Source organism: Mesoplodon mirus (assembly GCF_964341445.2).
Source record: "Mesoplodon mirus genome assembly, chromosome: 4".
Classification (NCBI taxonomy): Eukaryota; Metazoa; Chordata; class Mammalia; order Artiodactyla; family Ziphiidae; genus Mesoplodon; species Mesoplodon mirus.
Window position 1 is genome coordinate 176,329,680 of NC_138979.1, and position 15,673 is coordinate 176,345,352.

General features: G+C 40.6%; 1 protein-coding gene across 1 annotated transcript in view; it reads right to left on the reverse strand.

The window, feature by feature from the left end:
- The window catches only part of CATSPERB (cation channel sperm associated auxiliary subunit beta), a 129,106-nt gene that overhangs the window by 37,969 nt on the left and 75,464 nt on the right, over window positions 1–15,673 (reverse strand). The window contains exons 16-17 of the mRNA XM_082618973.1: window positions 10,310–10,464; window positions 7,998–8,152 (exon numbers count right to left, since the gene is read on the reverse strand). Coding sequence (XP_082475099.1) covers window positions 7,998–8,152; window positions 10,310–10,464 — 310 coding nt within the window. The remainder of the gene's footprint in view (window positions 1–7,997; window positions 8,153–10,309; window positions 10,465–15,673) is intronic.

Genomic DNA, 15,673 nt, shown 5'->3' on the forward strand with positions numbered 1-15,673 from the left:
TATCATTTCCACACTGCATGATTCCTCACCCAACAGTCTCTCTACCACAAGTACCTGTCTTCTTAAGCACAATATGAGAACCTCAGATTCCCTCGCAATAATAAGATAAGATGTGGCTGGATGTGGCACATAGAAAACAAGCATAGATGTGTTTTATAAAGCAAAGAGCCAGGCAATAGAGTAAAGGAATGGAAATTACTCTGAATCCATTGCCCTGTTGAGTCTACCTCCCAAATATCTCTCAAATCAATCCATTCCTCTCCATTTCTACTATCAACATCTTAGACTGAAACACGAAAAATTTTAGGCTATATTATTGCAAAATCCTTCTAACTGATCTCAGTGCATCCACTGTTGTTACCCTCTACTTCCTTCTCCCCATCTCAGCAGAGTGGTATTCTAAACAAAAGCTAGGCCATTTGGGATAAATGGGAGTTTATGAGTTTAAAGAAGGCAGGAATAATGGTGTGCTGTGCATTTCCTCTCTCATCTCCATTCTACCCTACATGGAGAAGAAGAAAGGGCCTCTCCTCATGGTATGTCAAGAAGGGCTTCCAGGGGACCAATTTATAACTTGAAATATGCCTTCTGAGGTTTGAGGGACATAGGGAACAGAGTTGGACTTATCCTGAGAAATATAAGGAGTGGAGACAAATCAGACACCTAGAGTTTAAAGTTACATATGTGGTGGGAAAGGGAGAAAAATGTCAACACATTTTAGACTTTAAGTTAACACACATGTGAAAATCTTAGATAACACTAAAAAAAAGAAAGGAGTATGAAAGTCCCAATCCAGTAAAAGAAAATAAAATGGAGGAGGGGAAAAAAAGAACCTTAAAGTGAGGTAAACAAAGAGAACAAAAAAGGAAACATAAAAAAAGTAGGACAAATAGCACAAAAGAAGATGGTACGAATAAATTCAAATACATTGGGTTGGCCAAGAAGTTCATTCGGGTTTTTCTATAACTCTCCCATTAAAAGACAGAGATTGGCTAAAAAAAGACCACAAAACCTATGTATGTTTTTTATGAGAGATACATATGGAAGGTGGCAGTAAAAGGATCAAATTCATATACTAGACAAATATTACCCAAAGAAGGCTAGTGCAACTATATGAATAACAGATTAAAAACAACAAAAATAAAACAAAAACCATGGTAACAACAAAAAGATAATCTGATTAAAAAGTGAGCAAAGGACTTAATTAGACATTTCTACAAAGAAGATATACAGATGGCCAATAAGCACATTAAAAGATGCTCAACATCACTAATAATTAGAGAAATGGAAATCAAAACCACAAGATATCATTAGAATGGCTATTATAAAATAAGAAAATAGAGAATAACGAATGTTGGCAAATATGTGGAGAAATTAGAACGCTTGTACATTGTTGGTGGGAATACAAAATGGTGCAGCTGCTGTGGAAAATGGTATGGAGTTCCCTCAAAATATTAAACATAGAATTACCATATGATATAGCAATTCCACTTCTTGGTATACCCAAAATAACTCAAAGTATGGTCTCGGAGAGATAGCTGTACACCCATGTTCATAGCGACATTATTCAGTATAGCCAAAAAGTGGAAGCAAACCATGCCCATCAATAGAGGAATGGATAAGCAAAATGTGGCATATGCATACAACAGAATATTATTGTCTTAAAAATGAAGGAAATTCTGTCACATGCTATAACACGGATGAACTTTAAGGACAGTATGCTAATTGAAATAAGCTAGTCTCAAAGGATATATACTGTATGATTCCACCTATGTAACTGATCTAGGTGTATCCACAATTGTTCATAGTCAAATTCACAGAGACAGAAAGTAGAACAGAGGTTGCCAGAGGCTGTGGAGAGAGGGGAATGGGGAATGAACTGTTTAGTGGGTACAGAGTTTCAGTTGGGGAAGATGAGATAGTTCTGGAGATGGATAGTGGCAATGGTTGCACAACCGTGTGAATATACTTAATGTCACAGAACTGCGTTCTTAAAAATGGTTAAAATGGTAAATTTTATGTTATGGATATTTTACTACAACCAAAGTACTATAATGCAAAAAAGCATTATAAATATAAAAATAATAATTAAATACCAATAAAATGTTCAACTCATCAAGAAGATGTAACAATTCTAAACTTATATGTATCTAATAACAGCCTCAAAATATATAAGGCAAAATTGACAGAACTACAAAAGAAACTGACAAATTCAATATCACATCAGAAAATTTTAACATAACTCAATAATTGATAGGTCACACACAAAAAAATCAGTAAGATACAGAAGATTGAAAAATCACAATTAACAAGATTAATCTAACATATAAATACTAACATTGTACTCAACAATGTACAAAGTGTATAAACATAGATAATACACAATGACAAAGATAGGTTTATTCCATGACTTCAAGTCTGGTTCAGCATTAAATCCATAATATAATTTACAACATTAAGTAAAAAGTTAAAGGAAAAAAATCTATACATAAGCTCAATAGATATAGAAGAAACATTTAAAAACAAAAATAAAATACCTCTTAAACTGAAAAAAAAGATAACTGTCTATAAATGAAAAAGAGTTTTAAAAATTTATGGAAAGGATAATCTGTGATGGTGAAATGTTTAAAACATTCTTTTAAAAGTCAGGAACAAGGAAGCCCACTGTTATGGTCTGAATGTCTGTATCCCTCTAAAATTCCTATGTTGAAAACCTAAAGCCCAAAGTGATGGTGTTCAGAGGTGAGGCTTTTGGGAGATGATTTAGGTCATGAGGGTGAAGGCTTTGTGAATCAGTTTACTACCCATATAAAAGGGATTCCAGAGCAATCCCCTGCCCCCTTCAACTATGCGAGGACAGGGCAAGTAGTTGGCAGTCTACAACCAGAAGAGAGCCTGCACAGAACCCAACCATGTTGGTACCCTAATCTTAGACTTCCAGTCTTCAGAACTATGAGAAATACATTTCTGTTGTTTATAAGCCACCCAGTCTTTGATATTTGATTATAGCAGCCTGAATGGACGGACACCCACTATCTTCATTTCTATTTAATGAGCTCCTAGATACTGTGACAGAAAAAAAATGTATAATATGCTAAGAAATGTTAAAGAAACAAATTATTTGCAGGTGATGTGGTTATCTGCTTAGAAAAATGTTTACCTCTACTCAGAAAATCCAAAAGAATATATAGAAAAAGTACTGGAATCATCAAAAGAATGTAGTAAATTTGAAACATTTAAGATTGCTGCACAAGGGCTTCCCTGGAGACACAGTGGTTAAGAATCCGCTTGCCAAGGCAGGGGACACGGGTTTGAGCCCTGGTCCAGGAAGATACCACATGCCGCGGAGCAACTAAGCCCGTGCGCCACACCTACTGAGCCTGTGCTCTAGAGCCCGTGAGCCACAACTACTGAGCCCACGTGCTGCAACTACTGAAGCCCACATGCCTAAAGCCCGTACTCTGCAACAAGAGAAGTCACCACAATGAGAAGCCCGCACACCACAATGAAGAATACCCCTGCTCACCACAATCAGAGAAAGCCCGTGCACAGCAATGAAGACCCAATGCAGCCAAAAATAAATAAACAAAATAATTTAAAAAAAAGATTGTTACACAAAAGTCAATTACAAGACATCTGCTTTTGCTTTCAACGCAGAAAGAAGCATCCCAACAAGAAACAAAACAGATAAACCACTGTCATCATTTTCTTTAAGCCATCAGATAACTAAAGTCACAAGATAACCAACTAACCTGAAATCCAAGGGAATAAGCCATTCCGAGGAGAATCTGAACACAGGAACCGTCTCACTTATGGAAGAGCATGAGAGGGAGAAACAGTGCTGGCCACAAAAGAATCAAGTAAGCAATAGATAAAATTGTAAAAAACTGTCAAAGGCCAAGTATGTGCTGGGAAATGCTGGGGCACCTTTCAAAACGGAGTCTGCACTCACTCGCAAGCTCCTTCCCATGGGTTTCCCTGGACGCTCAGGAGAAAGCCTGGGGCAGGGAATAGACCAGACAGTCCCTGCTGGTGGTGCAGGCATCAAGGGAGTGCGGGAGACATCACTGTGGGGAGTGGGTGGAGAGGATGGGAGCAAGCATCACTCGCTTCCTTGAACCTTCTTTCATAAGAAGCAAAAGCCTTAAGCTACAGGAGGTTGGGCATTCAACAGTTGCACACAGGCCTCAAAAGAGGTGATCCATGCTGGGGGGAAGTGCTTGGAGGGTGCTGGCACTGAAGGCCTGGCTCCCTCCCTCCCTCTTATCCCCCACACAGCAGAAGCTTGAAGCTACTGAGAGAGAGGAAGCAAAGCCACCCATCACTGAGGCACAGGCAAAGACACATGATGGATAAGGGAAGCTAAAATAATAACTCTCTATCCTTATGCAGAGTCAGGGAGCTGTCTTGGGCCTAAAATTCTAGGAGAACAAATAGTGTTATCCTGCTGCAAGAAGAATCAGGAATCTCCACCTAAGATCTAACTGCAGGTACAAGGCAGAATTTGGCTGCAAGAGGTAATTTTTATTAACAGGTTGTTGTGCTTTTTTTTCTTAGTGGAACTTGACAAGCTGAATCTAACATTTAAATGCAAGAACAAAGGCCAAGAAAATCCAAGAGGGGGTGCTATTCATAGGAGTTACCTGGTTAGAGAAATTTTGTCATTGTGATCTAGGGAAGGGCAAATACAGCAATGAAGGAGAAGAGAGACTGAGACAGATTGATGTACATGTGGAACTAGGATATATCATAGGGGTGACACTGCAGATCAGGGGGAAAGATGGGTCTTGTTTGCACAATTGGTTATCTATATATATAAAAAAAGAAAGAAATCAGATTCCCACTTCATACTACACTCAACAACAATTCTAGACAGATTAAAAACTTAAAAATACAAAGCAAAAGTTAAAAACTACAAGACAAGGGCCTCCCTGGTGGCGCAGTGGTTGGGAGTCCGCCTGCCGATGCAGGGGATACGGGTTCGTGCCCCGGTCTGGGAGGATCCCATATGCCGCGGAGCGGCTGGGCCCGTGAGCCATGGCCGCTGGGCCTGCGCATCCGGAGCCTGTGCTCCGCAACGGGAGAGGCCACAACAGTGAGAGGCCCGCATACCGCAAAAAAAAAAAAAAAAACAAACTACAAGACAAAATAGGAGAATAGCTAAATAGATTGTGGTATATACATATGAGTGAATACAGACACATACATCAATACCAAATTATTTTTAAAGCATATGGGGTAATTTAGAAAGCATAAGGTTGTATGAAAAAGGCAAGTCACAGGAAAAGGTATACATTGCTAAGTAATACATCTGGCAAAACTAAACTATATATGTACTTTTTTTTTTTTTGTGGTACGTGGGCCTCTCACTGTTGCGGCCTTTCTGGTTGTGGAGCACAGGCTCTGGACACGCAGGCTCAGCAGCCATAGCTCATGGGCCCAGCCGTTCCACGGCATGTGGGATCTTCCCAGACCAGGGCACGAACCCGTGTCCCCTGCATTGGCAGGTGGACTCTCAACCACTGCACCACCAGGGAAGCCCTAAACAACATATTCTGATACACATATATGTTAAAGCTATAGAGAAACATTTCTTTAAATGTTTACACAAAATTCAAGGTAATGCTTATTTCTGAGGAGGCAGAGTGTTGGGGCAGGGAAGAGGCAACAAAGCAAAGGAAACCTACACAGAAGCACAGCTGGAAGGGTGCAGGGGCCCCAAAAGAGTGGAAGACTTCCAGAGGCCCAGAGGTGATGGGGGCAGTTGTCTCCAAGTAGAAGTGTCACCCCCATCAGCAGACCTCTTGTCCCTTTATCTCACCTCCATTTTCTCACCCAAGCTCCGGAAGGGGCTGGAAACCATCAGCTATGAGGGAGGGGGGATATGAATCTAAAAATAATAAGAATGAGGAAATTCTCCACCTCCCCACATTCCAGGCTCCCCTGGCTGGGTCTGGCTAAAACAGGGGCCAGAAAACAAATTTAAATTGGATGAGGGTTTGAAGTTTCTTAAAACACTGGGCAGGAACGGAGTCATGTGGTAATTGACTGACTTAGACTTTCTTAAGCTAAGGAAATATTTATTTACTCTCTAAGGAAAAAGCTATGGGACTTGCTGATACTTCATCTAGAGGCAGAAAGGAAATAGGTCCACAGAGGTGGTCTGAAGAGACAGGAGGAAAAAAAAGTTGATATCCAGCTGATTCAGTAAACAAATTACACATAATTGATCTGGTTATTTACCTAATTTGAAACCTTCAGTGCTTCCCCCTCCCTTAGAATAACATCCACATTCCCTACTGGGACTCAGAAGGCCCCACCTGACCTGGTCTCGAATGACTTTTCTCCTTGGTTCACAGCACTGAAGTCACTCTGGTTTTTCTTGGGTTTCTCAAGCGCACATCATGCTCCTTTTAGCCTGGGGGCCTTTTCCACGCTGTGCCCTCAGGCTGGAACCTTCCCCCCACCCGATCCCCTTCCTTCATCCTCATTTTCCTGATCTCATCATAAGCATCACTGCCTCTGGGAAACCTTCCGAGATCCTCCAAATAAGGGCTCAACCCCCCAGGAACTCACTCTCTCAATGCTCCATGCTCCTCCGTTGCAGACTTACATCAACAGTAATTAACAACTGTCTATGTCCTGCGCTAGAATACAAGTTCCAGGAGTACATGGGTTTGAACATCTTCCTCACACTCCATCACAGCACCTTCCAGAGTGCCTTGTTAAATAACTATTTGTGGAAGAGAAGAATGAAGGGTTCATCCTGCTTCACCTCCTGACTATCTAGATATCTGCCTTTGGCCCACAGCTGACCTCATAACTTCCGGCTCCCACATCCTTGACCTTCCTGCTTGAAGTCCCACTTGCGTCCAGTTCCCTGATCCTGGCTCTTTGCTCCCATTTCCTTCCTCGGAGATACTCATTCTCTAGTTTCTGTGCAAGTGGAGCACAGTTATTGAATTTGATCACAGAACATGCTATGCTGGTTTTCAAATATTCTGATCCTTTAGAGAATCATCATATGCTTTTAAAAATAATTACGATATAAGAAATTGATATTAACATTGAGATGATGTTAATCATATGTTAATTTTAAAGAGTGATTCTCTATGTTTTTTACAAGGACATACCTATGTAAACATGCACTAACTGATCTGGAATATCACACATCCAAAAGCCATCAAAAACAAATAGTTCTAGGTGATCACAGATACGTTTCTCAGAGGCTGAAGGTTCTACAATCTTTGTGGAAGAAAACCCTAATGCCAGCATTTGCTATATTATGTTTGATTCTTGTCCCCATCTCTACCTCTGAGTGAGCTGTCCCGTAGAGCTGGAGTTGTTGGCTATGGGACAAGATCCTAATTGACAGCCCAAAGCATGTATAATAGACAGATTTCAACCTGGTGGAAAAGGGCTCACCACTTTGGAGATAGGTGAGTTTCTGGTAATCTGAAACTGTTTCTTTTCTGGTTGTTAGATGTGGGAGTGAGGGGTTATAGAATTTATATTGTTTTTCAAAGAAAGATTTTAGGCCTTAAAGGCAGCTTTCAGGGTCCCTGGCTCTTGCCAACATCTTTGAAGTAAGCGTTCCTCAGAACTCTGCATACCTTGCCATGCAGTATTTCGTGCAGAATGGCCTCCTCTACATTAGATGTGCTTGTCTTTAGGACATATGACAACTGCCATGGGGGTGAACTCAGAGGATAAGCAGTATCCAGTGTAGCCCAGACATTTTTGATACTCAGGATGACAAACACACATTTCTTTAGCTTGGCCAGATGGTGCTGATATAACTGGCCCCATGTTTCTCAAACTGGGGCATTGTGCAAGGCACCTTAGAGTCTATAAGTAAATGTATTTGGCCTTGCGAGGTGTCCAAAAAAGACTTACTCTCCTTGACTAGGAAAATTACTCCAAAAGATAGGCTCAAAATTTAGAATATCAATACTGGTGTGCAATCTAAGTAAAATGTGAAGATAATCAGTACCTACCTGGAGTGTATCAATTTTCCAAGGTGAATGTCATTGAATTTCTTGGTGTATATACTTTCCTTCGGTTCATTCTCAGGCACATATGCATAAAAGATCATTTCATTTAAGGTGATATACTGTGGAGCAAGGGCAGTCTCAAAGCCCATGTCAGGAGCCTGGAACACCAAAAAAGAAAGTATTGAATTTAAATGACTTTATATTTCCATTATGACAAAATGAAAATAAGATTTGCTTCCAGTTCACCTCAAAACAATACTGCTTTGCTTATCAATAGGAGGAATATTTCAACACATTCTGTCTGAATATCCATGCATGTGCAAGGGAAAACACACTTTTCTGTTGAGGAGAAGAAGAAATTCTGAGAAGTAAAGTTCAGTTTAAGATTCCTATGTAGAAGGCTGCAGTGGGAGACGTGAATGTCTTGTCTTGTGTGGGGGGGAGGAGTCTGGAGGCTCAGATTCTAGAATTCAGTTCCTATTTGGAGTTTTCTGTAAGCGAGGGGCAGGGAAGAACCTCTCGTCACTTGAGAGCTGCCCCCTCCCCCGCAATCTCACACACACTGGTGACCCTGCACAGCTGCCGCTGAGTCCCCAACACTGGTGGTTCACAAGGCTTCCCCTCACTGTCAACACGGGCACCTTTGGACCAGATTTCTGACCCGTAGGTCTTCTTTCCAACACACCCTTCTCTGATCCTGATCTTGTCCAGATTTGGGAACTTTCAGGGGTGAGAAGACAGGTAGGGACCAGCCCCCAAGGGGATGCTGGAGTCGCCCTTGTTGCTATGACAGGAGGAGGGGTGGTAGATGCTACAGACTGGTTGGGACGCCACCATCAAGTAGTGCCTTCCAGACCCATTTTCTGTCATGCCTTTTCCTCTGGCCTCTAAAAGTTGGAAACCCACGGAGAAGAGAGGGTGGGAAACAGATGCCAGGAGAATACATGTGGGACTGAACAGATGGCTTAAGGAGTCTTGAAAATTACTGACAATGCTTTAAGAGTTCTGCATGACATTCTAGCCTGGGAGTGGCAAGAACATCCCATGAAAAGAATGTGCACGTCCAGGGAAAGGCAGCAGAATGACTGAGAGCTTGCTGCCTGATTCGATGTCTGATTCCAGGGACTAACCAGTGAGGTGTGTAATTTGGGGTGAATTATTTAGCCTCCCTGCACTGCACTTTCCTTATGGGTAAAATGAGGGTAAATAATTGTTATAAAGATTAAGTGTTCATGACAGTGCCTGGCACCTAGTCTGAGCCAAATAAGGTCTAGGGATCATTTGTATCCAGAGGCAATACATGTATAGTTTGTTTGGGGAGAGGGAGGTCGTAATATTGAGTGTAAGTTCCTTGAACTCACTCGCCCTGAGTATAAAACCCCCCACTGGCTTTTGATTTAATAATTTAAACTTTCACATAAGAGAACTAAGACATTGTCTACAAATTGTGAAGTTAGTGAAAATTGAGGTAACTGCTTTTATGGTTAGTGCTACCCTCCCACTCGCGTGGTTTGATTTATTTCTATGCAGAGCCACACAACAGATGGGCAAATAAATACACAAGGAGTAGCGTGATGGCATCTTACTGTCACTAGAAAGTTCCACTTTACTCTCTACAAATATCTCAGACAGACAGGGAAGTTAAAACACCATGTTCTGAACCGCAGTTAAAACTAGAGTCATCCTTGAGTCCTCCTTTATTCTGTTTCCTTTAAGCCAAAGGGCAGGTTTTATTAAGTCCCGGTCAAAAAATCTGTTTGATTCTTTGCTGATACATTGATGAAAATTCATTATTAATTATTAATTCATGACTATATGCCCCGTGATGAGTTCTTAGGCATATATACCTTCATAAGTGGCACATTATACATTAGAATTATTAGAAAAACCTGCATGAAGTATCTTCTGTGAGACATATAACACCTTTCTCTGTTAGCTTTAGAAAAGGAAGAAACAAGGGGGGCAGGGTTAATATGAAAGAAGAAAGGTCAAATATTGGGAAAAAACAGAACTCATGTTTCTTCAAGGTCAACCTTGAGAGGCAGAGAGTCAAACCCACCATGGATCTGCGTTGGATCTAGCTTAGAATATCTGGTGGTTTGCTGTGAAGACATTTATATGAAAATATTCTGGGTGGATATAAATCTAGATAGCTCTGTACGTGACTTGAAAGATTTTGGAGATGTTCCCTGATATATGGAGGTTTTTCCTTTAGTTAAATAGAGCAAAGAGCATTAATAAGAGTTTGTAAGGAAAACACTTTCCCATTTCCACTTAAAACAAGACAAACTGCTTCAATGCATTATATTACTGACCTGTCCAAAAATACCTTTAGAATTTCCAAAGGCAGCAAGTGACCCACCAGCTTCAAAATGATCCGGAGTCAGTTTATGGATGAATCCCATGTGGTCATAGTATAATGTGAAAATTTTATCAGAAATAGATCCAATTTTACTATATCTTCCTAACCCTGTTAGGAAAGAAACAGACATCTCTTGATATTGATACGATACAACTAGAGAACTTTAAAAACTATACCTTATAAAAACTCTATTTAAACTAAGAGGTGGGAGAAGGGCTCTGAGACTCCAGAATTAGTGAAGTTCATGTTAGTCTTTGGTAAGTCCCTGGAAAGTCTTTTTCAAGCTCCATTTCATTACAGAACCTGTTCGCTGAAGTAGGTGAAGGACAGAGTGAGGGGGTGTCTAGAAGTAGAGAGGAAAAGAGGTTAGCTCCTCCGGCAGTGGGTTCTCTTCCTAACACCGAAATCAGACTCCTGAGTAGGTAGAAGGCAGTGAGAAAATAACCCTTGGGGAGGCAAGGGGGAATTATCAGTAGAGACCACTGGGTCATTAGCTATACTAGGATTAATATGTGGAACCAAACTTGGTGTTTTGCATTTCTCTTGTGTCTTAGGGCAACACGTTGAGAGGAACTGGCAGTCATCTGGTGATGCAGCAACATTCACTGAACCAAACACTGACCCAGACAAAGAAAGTGTCCCCTCTCCTGGATGGAGGATGGAGACAGAGTGAACGCTGAGGTTTCAGGATGAGAAAGGATGATTTCCACACCCCTCCCCCCACCAAGCTCCCTAATCCTCTCTAGTTTCTCCTGTCCTGACCCCTAAACACTGGAGTGCCCCAGGACTCAGTTCTTAGATATCTTCTACCATTATCTCTGGAGATCTCATCCAGTTCCAGGATTTTACTTTATTTTTTTAAATTAATTTTTATTGGAGTATAGTTGCTTTACAACGTTGTGTTAGTTTCTGCTGTACAGCAAAGTGAATCAGCTCTACATATACATATATGCCCTCTTTTCTGGATTTCCTTCCCATTTAGGTCGCCGCAGAGCACTGAGTAGAGTTCCCTGTGCTCTACAGGAGGTTCTCATTAGTTATCTGTTTTATGTGTAGTAGTATATATATGTCAATCCCAATGTCCCAATTCATCCCACCTCCCCTTCCCCCCTTGGTATCCATACATTTGTTCTCTGTGTCTGTGTCTCTATTTCTGCTTTCAGGATTTTAAATCCATTTTTATGTGGATGAGTCCCAAATTTAAACCTCCCATCTCATTCTCTTCCCTGAACTCCAGACTTATCTAACTGCCTAATGACATCTCCAAATGCATGTCAGCCAAGCATCTCACATGGAACTCATCCCAAACTGAACTCCCAATCCTCACATAAACCTCCTCCATCCTCAGCCTTCCTCATTTCCAGTAAGGGCAACTGTGTTATTCCTGCCGCTCAGTCCAAAAACCATACAGCCATTCTTAATTCCTCTCTTCCTCTCACACCCTGTGTCTAATCCATCAGCAAATCCTACTGACTTTAGCCTCAAAATATATATTAGAACCCAGCCACTTCTCACCACAATCACCCTGGACAAGCCAATATATATATTTATTTATTGTGAAATTTAGAACGAGGAATTAGCTCATGCAATTATGGAGGCTGAGAAGTTCTATGATCTGCTGTCTGTAAGGTAGAGAACCAAAGGCCCAAGCACCAGGGGAGCTGATGGTGTAACTCCCAGTTGAAGCCCAAAGGCCTGAGAACTGGGTTTGTGGGGTGGGAGGGCAGGAGACCGATGATGTCCAAGCTCAAGCTGGCGGGCAAGAAGCAAAAGGAGTGAATTCCTCTTGCCTCCACCTTTTTGTTCTACTTAGGCCCTCAAGAGACTGGATGATGCCCACCCATACTGAGGAGGACAGTCTATGGATTCAAATGTTAATCTCATCCAGATACACCCTCACAGCCACACACAGAAATAATGTTTAATCTGGGCACCCCTTGTCCCAGTCAAGCTGACACATAAAATTAACCATTACAATTGTTAAGGTTCAGTATGTAATATTTCATCTATAAACATAAGATACACTTATTTTTTTCTTCACATTTTAACATCTTGGAAGTGGAGATATTTTATAATTGATCTGTCTTATAATCATTGTCCACTAGGTGGCACTCACGCCATAATGGTCAATTGGCTACACATGTGTGTATTATACTTTGTCTCCGCTCTTTATACTGTCATCACTTTCCTGAATCACTGGTATAATACATGTTGAGTTTTAATGCTGCTTAAAATGCCTTAAAATACTACATTATAATCTGGTATTGAAACAAAATTATTATGGGTTCAGCAAGAGAGAAAAACAAAGCAGGGCATAGATTTATCAATAAAGCAAAAGTCGCTAAAGAATTACCACACTGCCACATTTTCTTGTAGAACAATCACCAAATATTTTATAAGACCTAAGAAAAAAGAAATCTACAAGTAGATAAAATTACATTATGTTTTACTATGGAGATACACATGAAATTATTGTCTTATCACACAGAACGCTGGGGAAATGTCAGCACAATCCATGCATCATCCACGATCACTGTTAAAACACTGTGTTAAAGTTTAATTGGAAGAGTTTTTCCTTTCTTTGTGTTAATAGAACAAAGTGTATCTTACACTCAATGAAGCTCACATTTGATGAAATATGTTTACAACATTCTTCTGTTGGTTTTGCATGTGAACAACTAGTTGAGTTGGTTCTTAGGTAATATTTTTCTCTGAAAGTTCTTTAAAAGAATATGTGATATTCATTGTTGTAGCAGAAAAATCCAAGGCTGGCTTGATCTTTTGGTGTGCTTAAAAAATTTTTTTTCTTGGCTGCATTTGATCTTCATTGTTGTGCGCAGGCTTTCTCTAGTTGCGGTGAGTGGAGGCTATTCTTCATTGTGATGTGTGGGCTTCTCACTGTGGTGGCTTCTCTTGTTGCAGAGCATGGGCTCAGTAGTTGTGGTTCATGGGCCCTAGAGCATGCGGACTTCAGTAGTTGTGGCGCATGGGCTCAGTAGTTGCGGCACGCAGTCTCAAGGGCATGCGGGCTTCAGTAGTTGTGGTGCACGGCCTCTAGAGCACAGGCTCAGTAGTTGTGGCACACGGGCTTAGTTGCTCAGCGGCATGTGGGATCTTCCCAGACCAGGACTCAAACCTGTGTTCCCTGCATTGGCAGGCGGATTCTTAACCACTGTGCCACCAGGGAAGTTCCTGGCTTTACCTTTTCTATTTCAAATAATTCAGAAGTGTTTTTGCTTTTATTATTGGTTTTGCTTTTAGTTAAAAAAATTAATGTTTTATCAATTTTGGTTTCCTTTATTCTTCCTATTTTCAGTATTTATTCATCCATTCATTCATATCAGAGGGCTACAATGTGCCAGGAAGAGAAATACAGAGCCACCGCCTTTGTTCATCACTGAAAATCCCTACCACTTGCAATTTCTCAATCTTTAGCATCTATATTTGTCATCCGAGATTCTAATTATTTATTCATTCTATATGTGGACATGTTTCTATAGTTTATATCTATAATTTTTAGTAATTTATATTGCCAATTTAGTTTAGTTTTCTGAGGTATTAAATATTTTTACTATTTTCAAAGTAATTTTGCTTAGTCTATTTTGACTTCTGTTTCATAATATGTGTTTATTCTCTATTTGCCCATTCCCCTGGATCCATTCTCAGACTTCCTCTTCCATATTCGGTGCACTAAAAGGCTCACCCCTATGTATTTCAATACTTCCACTCTGTTTCCAGCTGGATTCTAAATGGGTTTGGCCAGTGAAAGGCACTAGCAGGAGATAAGAACAAGGGAAGGAAAGAGAAGTCTGTCTGTCTATATATCAATCTATCTATCAACCATTTATTTGCATTACCCCTTTAACTAAAGGGACTGTAATGGCTTTCTTCCATTGCTAGTCTCTGGATATTTTAATATTATTATTGGTTCCTTTAACTCTGTCCACCATTCTGCAAATAATTCCCTTATAAAGGCTCTTCAGGTGAAACACTTGAGTGGAATTAGGTTCTTGCCAGGATTATTACTGATACAGTATTTTTTTTTTTTTTACCAGACATGTCCCTAGAAACAGTATCAAAGTGGGATTCTGGGACTGAGTAGCTTATACATTTAAGGAATGCAAAGATGACTTCTTATGCCTGGCAGATATTGTGAACTGGCAATCCATACCAAGCAAGGGCAACACAATTACTCAAATTATATTGGATGGAGTAGGTCTGTGGAGAGCAAGACTTTAGGTGATCAAATGGGGTGGCTGTGCTTGATTACAATAACAATCATGGTTTTTAGTATGACTTATTGGATGTATTAGAAAGCTTACCAAAAGCAACAACAATAACAACAAAACAACCAACTTATGACCCTGAATATCCAGCTCAAGGCCAGCGTAGAGAACCTGACAGCTGTATGGGGGAGAAGGAACCTTACCTCACCAAATACAAAATTAGAAATTTTAAACAGACCTATATAAGCAATCTAAAATAATTAATCTCCTAGAAGAAAACAGGAGAATATCTTCATAAGTTTGGCATAGACAAAGATTTCTTAAACAGGATATACGAAGCAAGAAGCACTAACTATAAAGAAAAGGCTGAGAAATTGATCTTTTAAAAATTAATAATTTTGGACTTCCCTGATGGCGCGGTGGTTGGGAGTCTGCCTGCTGGTGCAGGGGACGCGGGTTTGAGTCCTGGTCCGGGAAGATCCCACGTGCCGTGGAGCAGCTTGGCCCATGTGCTGCAACTACTGAGCCTACACTCTAGAGCCTGTGAGCCACAACTACTGAGCCCGTATGACACAACTACTGAAGCCCGCACGCCTAGAGCCCGTGCTTCGCAACAAGAGAAGCCACCGAAATGAGAAGCCTATGCATCACAACGAAGAGTAGCACCCGCTTGATGCAACTAGAGAAAAGCCTATTTAGCCACGGAGACCCAATGCAGCCATAAATAAATAAATAAAATTATTATTTTTTAATTAATAATTTTGTTCATCCAGAGACACCATGGAAAAGAATAAAAATTACAAGCCACTAATTGGGAAAAGATGTTTGCAAATTATATTTCTAAAAAAGGACTCATATCCATAATACATTAAAAACTCATAGAAATCAATAAGAAAAAAGGCAATCTGATAAAACTTGATTAAAAAGACTTGAAGAGATAATTTACAAAAAAAGATACAAAGATTGGCCAGTGAGGGACTTCCCTGGTGGTGTAGTGGTTAAGAATCCGCCTGCCAATGCAGGGGACACGGGTTCGATCCCTGGTCCGGGAAGATCCCACATGCCACGGAGCAGCTAAGCCTGTGCGCCAC